This window comes from Trichomonas vaginalis, chromosome VI (assembly GCF_026262505.1).
Source record: "Trichomonas vaginalis G3 chromosome VI, whole genome shotgun sequence".
Classification (NCBI taxonomy): Eukaryota; Parabasalia; order Trichomonadida; family Trichomonadidae; genus Trichomonas; species Trichomonas vaginalis.
In genome coordinates this window covers 1422025-1436836 of record NC_067208.1, presented here as the reverse complement: position 1 = coordinate 1436836, position 14812 = coordinate 1422025, and the positions used below count along the sequence as shown (strand labels likewise).

At 34.4% G+C, this 14812-nt stretch overlaps 10 protein-coding genes and 2 pseudogenes across 12 annotated transcripts, besides 1 other annotated feature; 10 read left to right on the top strand and 2 right to left on the bottom strand.

Moving 5' to 3' along the window:
* Positions 1-14811: part of a mobile genetic element that runs on past the window's edge.
* TVAGG3_0785170 (protein of unknown function, DUF4106 family) lies at positions 98-952 on the top strand (the record flags this gene model as incomplete). The annotated part of the gene is made up of 1 exon (XM_051246524.1): positions 98-952. The coding sequence occupies one exon, from the start codon at positions 98-100 to the stop codon at positions 950-952; it is 855 nt and encodes a 284-aa protein (XP_051081999.1).
* Positions 1375-2025, top strand: TVAGG3_0785160 (uncharacterized protein; the record flags this gene model as incomplete). The annotated part of the gene is made up of 1 exon (XM_051246523.1): positions 1375-2025. The coding sequence occupies one exon, from the start codon at positions 1375-1377 to the stop codon at positions 2023-2025; it is 651 nt and encodes a 216-aa protein (XP_051081998.1).
* On the bottom strand, positions 2316-2930 carry TVAGG3_0785150 (uncharacterized protein; the record flags this gene model as incomplete). Its single annotated transcript, XM_051246522.1, has 1 exon — positions 2316-2930. One exon carries the CDS (start codon positions 2928-2930, stop codon positions 2316-2318), a length of 615 nt encoding a protein of 204 aa, XP_051081997.1.
* On the top strand, positions 3100-3494 carry TVAGG3_0785140 (organellar and viral DNA polymerase type B; the record flags this gene model as incomplete). Its single annotated transcript, XM_051246521.1, has 1 exon — positions 3100-3494. A coding segment is annotated over one exon (395 nt), but the record flags the coding sequence as incomplete, so codon positions are not given.
* On the top strand, positions 3727-4723 carry TVAGG3_0785130 (annotated as a pseudogene). The gene has a single exon. A coding segment is annotated over exon 1 (997 nt).
* On the top strand, positions 5099-5929 carry TVAGG3_0785120 (keratin-associated protein family; the record flags this gene model as incomplete). Its single annotated transcript, XM_051246520.1, has 1 exon — positions 5099-5929. A coding segment is annotated over one exon (831 nt), but the record flags the coding sequence as incomplete, so codon positions are not given.
* TVAGG3_0785110 (organellar and viral DNA polymerase type B) lies at positions 7864-8421 on the top strand (the record flags this gene model as incomplete). Its single annotated transcript, XM_001289365.2, has 1 exon — positions 7864-8421. One exon carries the CDS (start codon positions 7864-7866, stop codon positions 8419-8421), a length of 558 nt encoding a protein of 185 aa, XP_001289366.2.
* On the top strand, positions 9549-10404 carry TVAGG3_0785100 (annotated as a pseudogene). Its single transcript has one exon. A coding segment is annotated over exon 1 (856 nt).
* On the bottom strand, positions 10509-10973 carry TVAGG3_0785090 (uncharacterized protein; the record flags this gene model as incomplete). Its single annotated transcript, XM_051246519.1, has 1 exon — positions 10509-10973. One exon carries the CDS (start codon positions 10971-10973, stop codon positions 10509-10511), a length of 465 nt encoding a protein of 154 aa, XP_051081994.1.
* TVAGG3_0785080 (uncharacterized protein) lies at positions 11071-11448 on the top strand (the record flags this gene model as incomplete). Its single annotated transcript, XM_051246518.1, has 1 exon — positions 11071-11448. The coding sequence occupies one exon, from the start codon at positions 11071-11073 to the stop codon at positions 11446-11448; it is 378 nt and encodes a 125-aa protein (XP_051081993.1).
* On the top strand, positions 11773-12639 carry TVAGG3_0785070 (organellar and viral DNA polymerase type B; the record flags this gene model as incomplete). The annotated part of the gene is made up of 1 exon (XM_051246517.1): positions 11773-12639. A coding segment is annotated over one exon (867 nt), but the record flags the coding sequence as incomplete, so codon positions are not given.
* On the top strand, positions 13744-14600 carry TVAGG3_0785060 (organellar and viral DNA polymerase type B; the record flags this gene model as incomplete). The annotated part of the gene is made up of 1 exon (XM_051246516.1): positions 13744-14600. A coding segment is annotated over one exon (857 nt), but the record flags the coding sequence as incomplete, so codon positions are not given.
* Position 14812: the final 1 nt, after the last annotated feature.

The following is a 14812-nucleotide window of genomic DNA, read 5'->3' as shown; positions in this document are numbered from 1 at the left end:
CTTGTCAGTTAGACTCGGTGCTATGTTCTGAATATTTCTGACTTGCATTTTTAATGGAGATAAAATGAAGCATTTAATACATGACGTAGATGAAGACATGAATGAAACTACAGACAAACTTAACTCTTCTCTTATTCTTCCTTTCAGCAAAGATTATGAGTTCTGTTCAAATGGTGTTTATTTCTATTGTGGAAAGATGGGTTCAGGTAAGACATTTAACCTCATTCGTCATATACTCATAACAGAACGTTTAGGAAATGACTCATATTATGACCAAATCATTATATCAGCAACTTCAGACTCTATGGACTCAACAGCGAAAACATTTATGTCAAAAGTTCAAGCCTCTGTCGTTAAAGTTCCAGACAGTGAACTCATTGAATTTCTTCAACGTTACATTCGACGTAAGAGGAAATATTATGCCATTGTTGAATTTATACAGTCAGGAATGCAAAAGACTTCTGAGGAGATGGAAAGAATTATTGACAAACACCACTTACGTCAATACTCAGGAGTTTACGATATGAAACGACTTACAAACTACATTCTGTCAAAACTTTCAAAATACCCCTTCAAAAAATATCCTTCAAATACTTTGTTAGTTTGCGACGACTTCGCCGGAAAAGGTTTAGTGTCAAAAGCAGACTCACCATTAGCTAACATCATAACTAAAGTCAGACATTACCACTTAACTGTAGCAATACTTATGCAAACATGGCGTTTCCTTGCTTTAAACATAAAACGTCTCATAACTGACTTCGTTATCTTTCAAGGTTTCTCACGCTATGACATTGAACTCATTTGGAAACAGTCAGGTATAACATTACCTTTTGAAGAAATTTGGGAAGCATATAAGTCTCTCATCTCTCCTCGTTCATACCTTGAGATTCATATCATGACTAATACCATTAAAGTCAAAAACATTCCATGGGAACGACCAACATTGTTTTAAAGTTTAACCTTCAATTGACTGATGGTAAACAAATTCCATGCATCTCTGTCGCCATTTCTGTTAATATTTTTGCTGTCATTCATATCATCCACTTCCCCATCCGTTAGCTTTTGAGGATATGTGTTAGAATAGCTGTTCTTAAATGAAGGCTTTTCACCTTTGAGAGCATAAACTCTATAACTTTCTGCATACTTTATGTTTGAACCTCCTGAGCCATCATTGACATAAATTTTTATAGGCTTCCACCCTTTGTTCATATTCCTGCTTCTTCCCTTAGCTCTTTTGTTCAGTAGTTCTACATCTTTATACACAGCTCCTGTCTCAGTGAATTCAACAATATTTTCATTCGTTAGCTTTACATTCAAACCCTTGTCGAGTATATTGTTCATTCATACATATAAAAGGTTTTTATTCTATATGAAATGAGAAGCAAATCCATCTTAGCTGGTGCCGTTAATGTTCCAATTGAACCAACATCAAATGTTGACTCACGAACGACAAACAATATTGTCATAAAGAACTATAGTTCAGAGTGTTTGAAAGAAAAAGAACCAGAACTTAAGTCGGGAGGGCTCAAAGAGCCCATCATGGCGCATGGCGCCGTGAATTTAAACTCAGCTTCAAACGCTAACGCTACATCAGATGTTAAGTTAGAGTATCCACCACTGGACCAAATTCTTTCAAGAGAAGCCAACGACAACCCTTACACAAATGTTCAAACAAATCCTTCAGATAACGTAGACCATTACCTTCTTCAGTTATACCAAACAATTTTACTCAAAGACGATAAGAAGCTTTTGACAAATCTTATAAGCAAGAACCAAATAATTCTAACAAAGGAGGACCTTGAAAATGTTATATCACGAATAACAGGGAAACAATGTGTCATTGACTATCTCGACCCTGAAATCGAATGCTGTGGTCAAACGCCACCATTCATGAAAATAGGTAACATCCGCATCATTGAAACACCAGGAACTACAGGAGTTGAGTTTAAGTATAAATATTCGAACGAGTATACAAAACTATCTACTTACTATAAGCTTTGCTTGAAATATGTTTTAGTAAATTAAAGCAGTCAGGAGGCTCTTTGAGCCCATCTTGGCGCTTTGCGCCGTCAGTCAAAAAAATTCAAGTTAGCAATTAGTAATATCTGTCCAAAACTTCTTCAACAGTATCGAACTCATCTTCATAATGCAAACCTAATCTTATTGACTTGGTGCAGTTTTCACTAACACAATATAGCGCTTTGCGCTCGGCGCCTTTGACGCCTTTTTCTGTTCTCTGACTGGCATAACTAACTCATTTGTTTCATCAAACAGCAACAACCAAAGTTCATGACCTAATACATAACATTCATACTTTATATTTTTAGCTCTGAGTTCTCTTGTAAGCTGTTGCATTTAATATTTTCTAAAAAGTCAACTTCAACAGTCATTCGCACTGGTGCCTTCAGTTCTACAGGCTCTCCTTGAAAGTCAACAAGTCTGAATTGCATGTCTTTCAAATTATGAGGACTAATGCGAACCCATTTACCTAAATGAGTTGCTATGACAGGAACGTTTGGAATGAACATTGAATTGACTGCATAACAGAAGGATTTATATTCTACTGAACCTTTACTATTAACTCCTGAAATACCTGTGACATTAGCTATTTTTGACTCAACGTACAAACAATTACCATAACATACGTATGGAACAGATTTCATCTCAATCGTTTTGTCAACACTTTTCAAAGGAAATGTCATATGGTATGCTCCCAGAAGAAGTTGTACTCTATGACTCATTCTTGGTATCTTGAACTCTTTCTTGCTACTGAACTTCAATGTTCCCTCAGAAGAGAGTTCGACATCTATGTTGTCAATAGTTTCTTCATTTATGAGAGTATCTATGACTCCAGCAATTTTATCTATTCTGTACTCGGCTCTGTTAGGAAATGTTACAACACTTCTTTTGTCATCTATTTCAAACTCCATGAAATCTGTTTCATCTCTGTTATGACAAAAGTTGCGATAGTATTGAAGTCAACAACTCTGAAAGCAAGCGCTTCATTCTGAAGACCTAAGTTTGTTTGTAGCTTTACTGTTCCGTATTCGTTTGGGTCAGTACTTTGCAAATAGAACAACATTTTATTCTCATTAAAATATGACTATTGCTGCATATGCGTATGAAACAAATGAAGCAAGAAGAGCACATGAACTAGTAAACGAAAACTCAACTTTAACCATTGAAGGCAATGATTTAGTCATTGACGATGGAAAAACTAAAAAAGTCATTGATTTCGATACTTTTAACACTTATGACCCATTCATTACAACAAGCAAGGTTCCCATCATAAATGATGGAACGGTGCAATATATAAATTCTACAGTAGATGCCTCATTAGTGAAAGTATTAAATGTTCTCATTGAATTGTTAAAGAGCTTTCGATTTGACGACAACATTAAATGCCTAAAGAATTTAGTCATGAATGAGAAACAAATTCTCGGCGTTGCTGGTAGCAGTAATGATGTACACCTTATGACATTAGAATATTATAACGAACATAAAGATGAACTGAAAGGAGAGAAGGGTGACACCGGACCTCAAGGACCACAAGGAATACAAGGAATACAAGGAATACAAGGAATTCAAGGACCTCAAGGCGAAAAACGGTTTGGATGGAAAGGATGGAAAGGATGGAAAAACTGCTAAATCATGGATATGGGACCTTATAAATACTGGTTTAACAGCTGCTTCATATGGAGTTCTTCAATACCAAATCGGAAAGATATGGGCGGTACTTGGTGAAGAAGTTTTAAATGACGTTAAAAATGCTTTGAACTTCATTTCAAATGGTTCGGATACTATTAAAACTTTATCTGGTTGGATGCAAGAAACAAGGAGTCAAATAGATACTGTAAGACGTATAGCAAACAATGCACGTACGGGATTGGATACTTTACGACAAGCACAAAATACACTAAAGGAAGCAAATGATATTCTTGGCTCAGTATCAGACATGCATGAAGATTGGCTTAAAGGTATTGACAAATCTTTAAAAAATCACAGTCAGTCTATTGCTGACTACAAGAAAAGTATAGATTTTTTACATAGTGCTATGGACGTACATGATGGAAGCATAAGGAACTTACTTAATGCTAACAATAACTTACCAGGAACTATTAAAGCATTTATAAAGTCCTTTGTAAAACCCGGTGCTCTAACATTTAGGTCTTTGAGAGCAAGAGCATTGAAGTCAAGAGATGCAGAAACTCCAACAGAACCTACAGAAGGAACTGAAACAACAGAAACTCCAAAAGAACCACCAAAACCAACAGCTAATGAAATATTGTTCGAATATTTTCCAAGGTACTCTGTTCTCATTGCATACATTCAAGAAATACTTAAGAAAGCAGACTTGACTTTAGGAGATGATGAAAGTTCTGTATATCTTTCGTTCCAGTTTCAAATAGCAGAACTTTTGAGACAGATATGCTTAATGTATGACAACATCTCTGATTTCACAAGATATGATGACGACCATGACCCCGAACATGGTGAAGAAGAAGTTTTACAAACATCCATTAAGACAGGAAAGGTTTTAACTCAAAGTCTCATTATTGACACCAAAGATGGCGAAGTGGACGTTCTTCAAGAGCTGAAGAAAAATACTTCTTCGGGAGGTGGTGGTAGGCATGAACTTGAAATAAATGAGATAGAAGAGAAATTAGCCGAAAAAGCAGATAAAGAACATAAACACAATATCTCCGATATAAATGAACTTCAAGCTACATTAAATAGTAAAGCGGACAAAAATGAACTTGACGCAATGAACAAAGTTTTGAAATCTCATAAACACAACATCTCCGATATAAATGAACTTCAAGCTACATTAAATAGTAAAGCGGACAAGAACCATGTTCATTATATAACTTCAGACGAACAGATTATAACGGACTACCATGGATATTTAACACGAAGTGATGAAGCGAAGACAAAAAATGTTAATGAAAGAAGATATAAATACATTCGTGCTAAAGGTTATGACATAAGCTGTACTGTACAGTATGATGTAGCTAAAGCACCAGAAGCATTTGGTTATACCGGTGAAATTTATGCCTCTACTTTCAATGTTAACGGTGTATTAGTTGAACCAAGATTTATGTTAAGAGTTAAGGCAAAAATAACGTTTGAAGATGCTATTAAAAGTAAAGCTGACAAAGTTGAACTCGAAGCAACGAACAAAGTTTTGAAATCTCATAAACACAACATCTCCGATATAAATGAACTTCAAGCTACATTAGACAGTAAAGCTGACAAGAACCATACACATAAATCCTTCACTACTGTTAGAGCAGACGACATAATATTGAACTTTGACCTTGGTTCAAGTGCACCATTAGAAAATCCAAGTACAAGCGTAAAAGATACTCTTAACAGTTTAGATAAGAGTTGCAGGAACATTGAAAGTCATGCCAGAAACTTTGAAGCATATGAACTACCAACAATGTTAGATAAGAAAGCAGACAAAACTTATGTGGATGCAGAACTAACAAAGAAATTTTCGAAACCAGATACAATGACATTTACAACAGAAATTATAAATGGTGAACCAGCAACTCCATTTGAATTTGTTAGAGGTCTTCAACCAGATACTTTTGAATTTTTCTTGGATAATTCTATTGAACTAACATTACATTATAAAAGTGGAACAAATGCAACATTTCATCCGGGAGATACATTCCAAATGGTATTTAATGACATAAGTTCTTTAGAATATGTTTATAGAGTTATGAGCATATATGATTTAATATATCCTATAGGAGCTGTTTATACGTCTATGAATCCAATAAATCCAAACACTTTATTTGGTGGTAGATGGTATGAAATAGTTGACAGTTTTCCATTCTACACTAATACTCAGTCAATGAAGATGGGAGGTTCAAAGAAAATAGGTATTGAAAACCTTCCTTCACATATGCATAGGTTCAGTGGAAGAACATCTGTGGAAGGAAACCATTCACATTCAATAACAAAAAGAGGTTATATAAATCTTGCAGCGGGTTCGAATAGACAGGGAATGAATAGATATGATATCTCAGATGACCCCAAAGATGTTAGCACAGGTATTTTCTGTGGAACTGCAGGAAATCATACACATGTTGTAGCTGGTATTACAGACCCAGCAGGTAATGGAAAAGATTATATGCCTCCTTATATAACAATGCACGCTTGGATACGAGTTGGTTAAAATCTTTAACTTTACATAAATGAGCTTGAAAGAAGTATTCGAACAACATCCATGGAGGTCATTTAAGAAATTCAATGAAGCTGCAAAGAGTTGGGATTTACTAACAGAGCTGAAGTGAAAAGGTTCTTTGACAAAAATGTTGTACATCAAACAAAAATAAACCCTTACGACTACTTTTTACCAATTTACTCCAACACTCCTGACGCATACCAATTTGACACTCTCATTCAAAGCAGAAAAGGAGGACATAAACCATTCCTCATCTTCATAAATGTTAACACTCGTAAAGCATTGCATATAATGAAAATAAAGGAACTCGTGAAGTGTTAAGAGTTTTACAAAAGTTTGTAGCAGAACATAGCCCAAGTATTTTAACATCAGACCAAGACAGTGCATACCTCAGCAATGAAATCACAGATTTTCTCATTAAGCATAACATAACTCACTACACTACTGAAGACCATAACCATAACATACTCGGCATCATTAACCGCTTCATAAGACTCTCAGAGATTTAAATCAAGAGCGAGACTTTACCGAAGAAACAATGAAACATTTTCTCGAAGTATTAAATTCCTCAACACATTCTACAACAGGACATACACCAAATTCAATGACACAACAACAAGAAGAAAAGTATATACAAAAGAAACGAAGCCAAACACAAAATATCAGAAATTCAACACAATTTACCCTCATTCCTGGTACAAAAGTTCGTGTAGTTCTTGACGACAAACCGTTGACAAAGAAACGTTTAAGGTTAAGTCGAAATTATTATATCGTAGACTCTACGCAAGGTAATGGATATCTTATAAAAGCTGCTGACGACTCCATAGCATTTTACCCTCGACATAAATTAGTCGAAAGTAGTAATGGCAAACTTGCTGAAACCATTGACGAAGCAAAGCGAGGAGTGGTTATTGAAATACTTGGCTACAACATAAACGATGACACTTATAAAGTAAGATATGAAGGAGGCGTTGAAGATGTTATACCATCTAAGAACTTGAGAGAGTCAAAGCCAACACATCTGGGACCATTAGAGCGGGAGTACTGGAAAGACAAAAACATGCCAGAAAGAATAAGAAAATTCTTCTAAACTTTTTCGTTGGATGTAAATCAGACAAAAATATATTATAGGTGAAGAGGTGAGATTTCACCTGTTTTCTCACCTGTTTTTTCACCTCTTGAATTTTCGTGAATTTCCTTAAGATAGAAAAAATAAAGTTAGTTTTATTTTTATTTATTTTTTATTTTGTATAAAAGATATGATTTCAACAATCGGCACAACAACAATTCAAGCCGCGAACGGCGGGACTCTGTCCACAACAACTTCACCAAACTCGTTAGTCATGAATCCAACATCTATGTTAGTAGAGATGAAAAGCTTCATTCCTTCTTCATTTACTTTCGAAACAAAAATCCAGAAGATAAAGCAAGAACTTTTAACAAGTAATTTAGACTGTAGTGCGAAAGATGAAACAAATGAACAGTATCTTTATGAAATGCAGGACATTATTGACCATTTACCTAAACTACCTGAAATTCAGCATCAAAAACTAACTATTCCTGAATTCGACGAAATTGAAGTCAAAGCAACTGACTCAGTAGAAATAAAGAAGTTCATACGTAAAGTAAATTATGAATTCCTTGGTTTTCATTGCAACCATAAAGTTATGGACAAAGATTGCGACATGGTATATAAAAATATTTCTGACATATATAAATCTGAAGAATTTAAGACCTACGACAACTTTGTTTCATTAGTTGCAAAATGTGTTTGGGAAATAAGAGATAAAGATAGAAGAGGCAAAGTATGGAACGAACAAATAAGACCCGCTATGTTTGAGATGAAGAGAGCAATTGACGCTTTAGTTGTTCTAGCAGGTCAAATTTCAATGTATAATGCAAAAATGAACCCACAATGTTCAAAATGTAAAGCAGCAATAAGGAAATATAACTACTCCGTCAAAGAGATAGAAAGAATGCGAAACGACTATGCAGACTTAAAGAAAGAAGCAGAAAAGCCAGCAGAAGATAAAATGGACATGTTAGCATTTCTGAACAAAAACTATCCAACAGTAGAAGATTTCCTTCTATCTGACGTCAAGAAGAAATATAAAGAGACTTTCGGCATTGTTAAAACTTTTGATATCCTCAGCGAAGAAATAGAAGCTACAAAACTGTTTAGGATTTCAAATATACATCGTACAATTCATGTAAAACGCTTGTGAAAAAAAGAGGTGAAAAATTAGGTGAAAAAAGAGGTGAAATCTCACCTCTTCACCTAAATTATATTTTTGGTCATTTACACTCATTTACGAAGAAGTCATGACAAAGCATTTACGATGAAATCTTGACAAAGCATTTACGAAGAAGTTATGACAAAGCATTTACGAAGAAGTTATGACAAAGCATTTACGAAGAAGTTATGACAAAGTCAAGACCCTTTGGGTCTCGCCGCTTAGCGGCTGAGGGTGAAAAATTAGGTGAAAAAGAGGTGAAATCTCACCTCTTCACCTAAATTATATTTTTGGTCAAAGCTTCCACGAGAGAAAAGATTCCTCATTTGCTAAGGATTCCAAAAATGAAAAAATCGTTGATTTCGGCTGAGAAAAAAACGGCAAAAACCCTTCTTCCACGGGAACAAAGAAATAAAGAAGAAATAAAGTAAATTTTTTATTTATTCCCGTGGAAGATAGAGCACTTTTATGACACTTTTTATTCACGACAAACAAGACAAATAAAGAAAATAAGAAAATACGGCGCTGTCGCGGTTCGAACCACAGACCCTGACCCCTCCATAACACCACCTTAGACCACTGTGCTACGTAGCCTGTCGACATAAGATTTTATAAATTGCATATTTGACGTAAATTTATTTCCATCTGGCTTCCCACTGCATAAGATATTCATACGTGTTTGTAAGACATTCATTAAACTTCTTTTCTATTGCATCTAATCTTGCGTTATTTTTTTCAATAACTTGTCTGTATTCTTCATCATCTCCAGCAGTGTTTGGGTCTTCACGTTTAAAATATTCATTGTTAACCAATTTTTTATCTACAAATTTTTATTAGTGTTTGATTCACTTCGTTATGATAACGGTCATATTCTTTCAATACGTAAGTGAAGACAAAATGCGTCGTACCTTCAATCTTAAAGCTTAAAGAACTTTCAACACAGTTTTGAGGGTCTGTCAGTGCGTCAATGAGATAGTATTCGAAGTCAGTCAATAATCTTTTTAAAGTCATTTCATACAGGATAAAATTTAATGTTGTGAAGAAATAGTGTTTATCTCAAAAAAAAATAAGTTAGTTTTTATTTTATTTATTTTTTTATCCTGTATGTAAAGACAGATATGTCAACATTAGAGAACACAACAACTGCTATCGTTCATGAAGTCATAAATGAAGAATACGAATACATACAGTATAACAAACAATTGAGACTCATTCGTTCTGTCAAAGACGACATGTACCAAATGCAAAGTATTTTGACGGCTTGTTTTGCTCCAGATACTAAGCTTCCTAAAGACTGGTTTAGGAACCAAAGCACCATAGAACTATTAAGTGAAGCACAGCGAGACGTACTTTTTTCTGAAAACAGTGAAGAACAGCGAGTAGGTAAAAACCCAGTCGCCAAAACTCTATGAAAACCGTGAAAAATTGCCAAACGGTTTGAGAGGATATTATGTTCATAGACTTTTAGTAAATGCAGTTGCAATGTGGGCTTCACCACGTTATGCTTGGAATATTTACAAACTTCTTGACGAACTTCACAGACAAGAACGTGGAGAGATGGAAAAGAAACTTCAAGCAAAAGATGAAGTCATTGAATCCAAAGACAAAAGCATACAGAAAAGAATACCGCGTTCAGTACCAAAAGGAAAGGAAAAGAACTATAAGTATATGATTTATACTGAAGAGTTGGAGAATGAAGAAGACAGAGATATGGTTATGTTGCATTTAGTCAGAAGAAACAACAAAAGCTTTTACGACCTTGCTAAAATATATAAATCTGACAGAAACTGGTTCTATCGTGAAAACTTACCGATTTCAATGACACCGAATGAGCAAATAAAAGAAATTGTCAAAAATACTCTTCCTCAAACACACTATGACATCAAAGGTTGCACAATACTTACCTTCAAAGAAGACTTACCATTACTGAAGAAAAAAATAGAATATTTCGATAACTTCAAAGAGGAAGAATGAAGTCACGACAACATTAACGAAGAAGTCACGACAACATTAACGAAGAGAGAATGAGGTGAAAAAACAGGTGAAATCTCACCTCTTCACCAAAAATATATTTTTGGTTAAATAGCTTCAGGGTCAATTTCTTCAACCATTTCACTTCCTTCGTCAATGTCAATAGAAGCTTCTTCAACCTTTGGTAAGAACTTTTGTATAACATCTTTGTTCGTTATTGTCTTCAGAGATGAAGGATAATATTTCACAGATGTTTCACCCTTCTTATATTCTTTCTGTTCGGAAAGATTCATAGCAATACTGAAGAAGTCAATGTTGGAGTTCTTTATAACAGTATAATGAGTATCTTTGACATTCACGAAGAAACCCTTTTGTTTCAAAACTACTGCTAACTCTTGTGAAGTATAACGTTTGCGGTCAATGACAATAGCTAATGGTCTGACATACTGACCGAACTTAGATTCTTTCACAAACTTCTTGTTAAAGATAACATTAACGTTTGCAGAACCATTGAACTCATTCTTGATGGCAGTAGCGAGAGCATTGTATGAAAAGAACTTGCAATCTTGCATGTGTTTCATTAAAATAAAAATATTAAATTATTTTGAAAAATAACTTAAAAAAATGTAATCTAATTTTTCAAAAAATATTTTTTATCCGATAGAAAAGATGACAGAAAAATTAACTTTTTACATAGCGCCAGACCCTTCTTGCCCACATCCTTTTAAGCCACAATATATAGACATAGAACTAAATAGAGAAAGCGAAATTCCACAATATATATACATAGAACTAAATAGTGAAGGCGAAATTCTACAAACAGAAGAAAGCGAAATTCCACAAACATATAGAGACCTAGATAACGAAAATGGATATGCGCTATTCTGGTTAGATTGTCCTTATAAAATGTATGAAAAAAAGGCTTTATATGAAGAATATAGAAAATATTGTCATGAAAACGATATAAGACCAAGCTCTAGAGAAAAATTCTATGCTGGTATAAAACATCTTTTCGAAGTTCGGAATGGCAAATATATAAAGAAATAATTTTTCTAAGTTTATTTTTTCGAAAAAATATTTTTTTATTTCCTACTAAAGATGTATCGGAAGTTGTCTAAGTTAGAACACTCGGAAATAAAACAACTTCTTACAGAAGCTAATATAGATGTTGCAAAACATTACGCGACAAACAAAAAAGCACTCGCTGACTTCATTAAAGACTACAATGGTGCAATAAGTTATGATAGAATTCATGAGTTCATAAAGCCGCAACGCGGCGAGGACGAAGTCCATGCAAGAGCATTTCCTTTAAATGACATTGCTATTGACTTATATCATAGACGTTCAGTACCTCATGAAGTAAGAAGAGAAATGTTTGACATAACAAATGCGAACGTTGGTCATACTCGTAAAGCTCTTTCGCATGATGTTCGTCAAGAAATGTTTGACATAACAAATGCAAACGTTGGTGAAACAAGAAGAAGAGACGACACACTGAAACAACAGAGAAGAGAGATGTTTAAAAGTGCTATAGAACAAGTTCGCAAAGCTAACGATGTCATTCGTTCCATTGACGACAAACCAAAAGAAGGTGAGAGATGGTTAAAGAAAGATGAAGAGAATAGGAAGAGAAATGTGAAGTCAGGCAATAGACTCATTGACTTTAACATCGAAGCTTTAGATGAACCAAACAGAGAATATTTACACAAACATTTCGGTAAGGTTTTCATGAGACTCTTAGAGAAAATTAAAATAAACTCGCAACAAAGATGGATGGTATGTTATAAACTTGGTGGAAAGTATGAATGTTCTACGTTAAACCTCAATAATATTGGAACATTACTACATCAGCTCTTGAAGGAGAACTTTATATCAGAGATAGAAGCAAATGCTGCAGGTATTGTTGAAATGCACTATGACTTCTTCTTGACAAACATAAAGAATCTTACTGAAATAAAGATGTATGATTTAACAGAATATGAAGGCTTAACGATGTCAGATGTAAAGAAAGGCAAACCAAAAAAGAGACCATATAGAGATGAAAGCACACTGACAAATGACCAGAAAGCCATTTTGGAAGCTCTTAAGCAAACAGGAAACCCAGCACTTATAGAAAGCTTTTGGAAAGATAATGGTGAAAAGAAGTTTTATAAGAAGAGAAGCGGTCAGTTATGGAAGTATCTTTGCACATTACCTATAAATCTTGAACGCTACCAAATCTTCAATGAACTGAACAAAAGAACTGCAATACTTATGACAGAGGACAATTGTTTCGTTTATGCTTGCATTCAGGCTGGAGTAAATGAAGAAACTATTGACCACATGAGAGAAGTCATTCGTGTTAGAGACTTTCCTCAAAGTAAAGTACAAGAAATTTCTGACGCAACAGGTATAGCATTTAATGTTACCATTGGTTATTTCAATGACTCAAGACATAATGAAATAAAGAGATATATACCAAAAGAATGCGAAACTGTTAGAACTATTGACTTACTTCTTGTTGAAGACCACTACATGCTAAATGAAAGACTTCCAATGACAACATACTTCATTCGAAACTATAAAGAAATTCTCAAAGCTTGTGGTGGAATGAACATTGAGAAACAGATGAAGATTTATACAAAGAGAGAAGATAAATATGTAGTTCGTTATGATAGAACAACACCGTTATGGGATGTTATGAAAACATTGTGGGAGTGCAAATATTTCGAACCTATTTCTTATGGAGAACTTTTCACATATACTACTGACTTATATAAACAGAACCTTGCACCATTTAAAGATTTGACATATGCTCCAAAGTATTGTGTACAACTGAAGAAGAAAGCAGAGTCAAAAGAAGTAAATAAAGCTAAATGTAAATTCATTCCTGAGCACGTTTTCTTTGCTGACTTTGAGTGTAGTACGGATGGCTTTCATAAAGCTTTTAACATCTGTTATGACAGTGAAGATGGTTCAGTGAGTGAAAGCATTTGGGGTCAAAACTGTGCAACAGAATTTTTGGAAAGACTCCCTGACAAGAGTTTAATATATTTTCACAACCTCAGTTATGACATAAACTTCATCTTAAGACACATGACAGAAGTGAAAGGAACTCCCATCATTAAAGGTTCACGAACAATGCAAATAACTGGTTTATATAAAGGACGGGCAATTATTATAAAAGACTCTTACAGTGTTATAAATAAGAAGCTTAAACTATTTCCTGCTATGTTTAACTTACAAACAGGACCGAAAGAAGTATTTCCATATAACTACTACAGCAGTGTTTTGTTAGCAAATGACAACAGAACTGGTGTCATTTCTGAAGCATGTAAGTTTATCCGGGATGCAGATACATTTATGAAAAACATAGATTCCATCAAAGGTTGCAGAATAGATGAGAACCACTTCGACTTAGAAAAATATAGCACGTTTTACTGCAAACAAGATGTAAGAATTTTAAGAGAAGGTTTTGTAAAGTTCCGCAATGACTTATTGAAAGAGTTTGATTTAAACGTTTATGACTACGTTAGTATTTGTTCAATTGCTAACAAATTGTTTGAGAACAGAGTATACTTCCCGAATGGAAATCTTTATGACCTCTCAAATAAACCAAGAGAATTTATTTCGAGATGCATTCAAGGTGGAAGATGTATGTTGTCAGATAACATGAAACAAAAGAGCAAAAAGAAACTCATTGCTGACTTCGACACTGTTTCATTATATCCTTCAGCTATAGCAAGACTTTATACTTTAGAAGGTATTCCAAAAGTATTGAAGGAAGAAATGTTAAACACAGAGTATCTCATGAGACATTTATTCGATGATGACCAAAAGGAACCCATTGGTGAAAAGTTTATGTCTGGCTTCTTTGTTCTCATTAAGATAACAGAGATTGGTATACCCAGACACTTTCATTTAATAGTTTGCGACCCTGAACTAAATCCAGAACTTAACGTTCCAAGAAGTTCAAACACTTGCTGTCTCATGTATGTTGACCATATAACATTACAAGACCTCATAAAATATCAAGGTGTCAAATGTGAAGTGTTGCAAGGATACTATTACGATGGAAACAGAGATATGAGAATAAGAGATGAAGTAAAGAAGTTGTTTGAGTTAAGGTTAAAGTATAAGAAAGAAGAAAACCCCTTACAAGAAATTATAAAACTCATTCTGAACAGCATTTATGGCAAAACTATTCTATCTCCTATTGAGTCAAAAATAACCATAGTAGATGACAAAGATGCTATAAGATATGCTATAAGAAATTACAACCATATAGTGAAGTTCGAAGGTTTGGATGGTTCAGATAAAACTATTTTCAAGCTAACGAAAAGCATTTGCAGACACTTTAACTTCTGTCCACTTGGTGTTAATATTCTGTCTATGTCAAAACGTATTATGAATGAAGTATTCTGTACTGCAG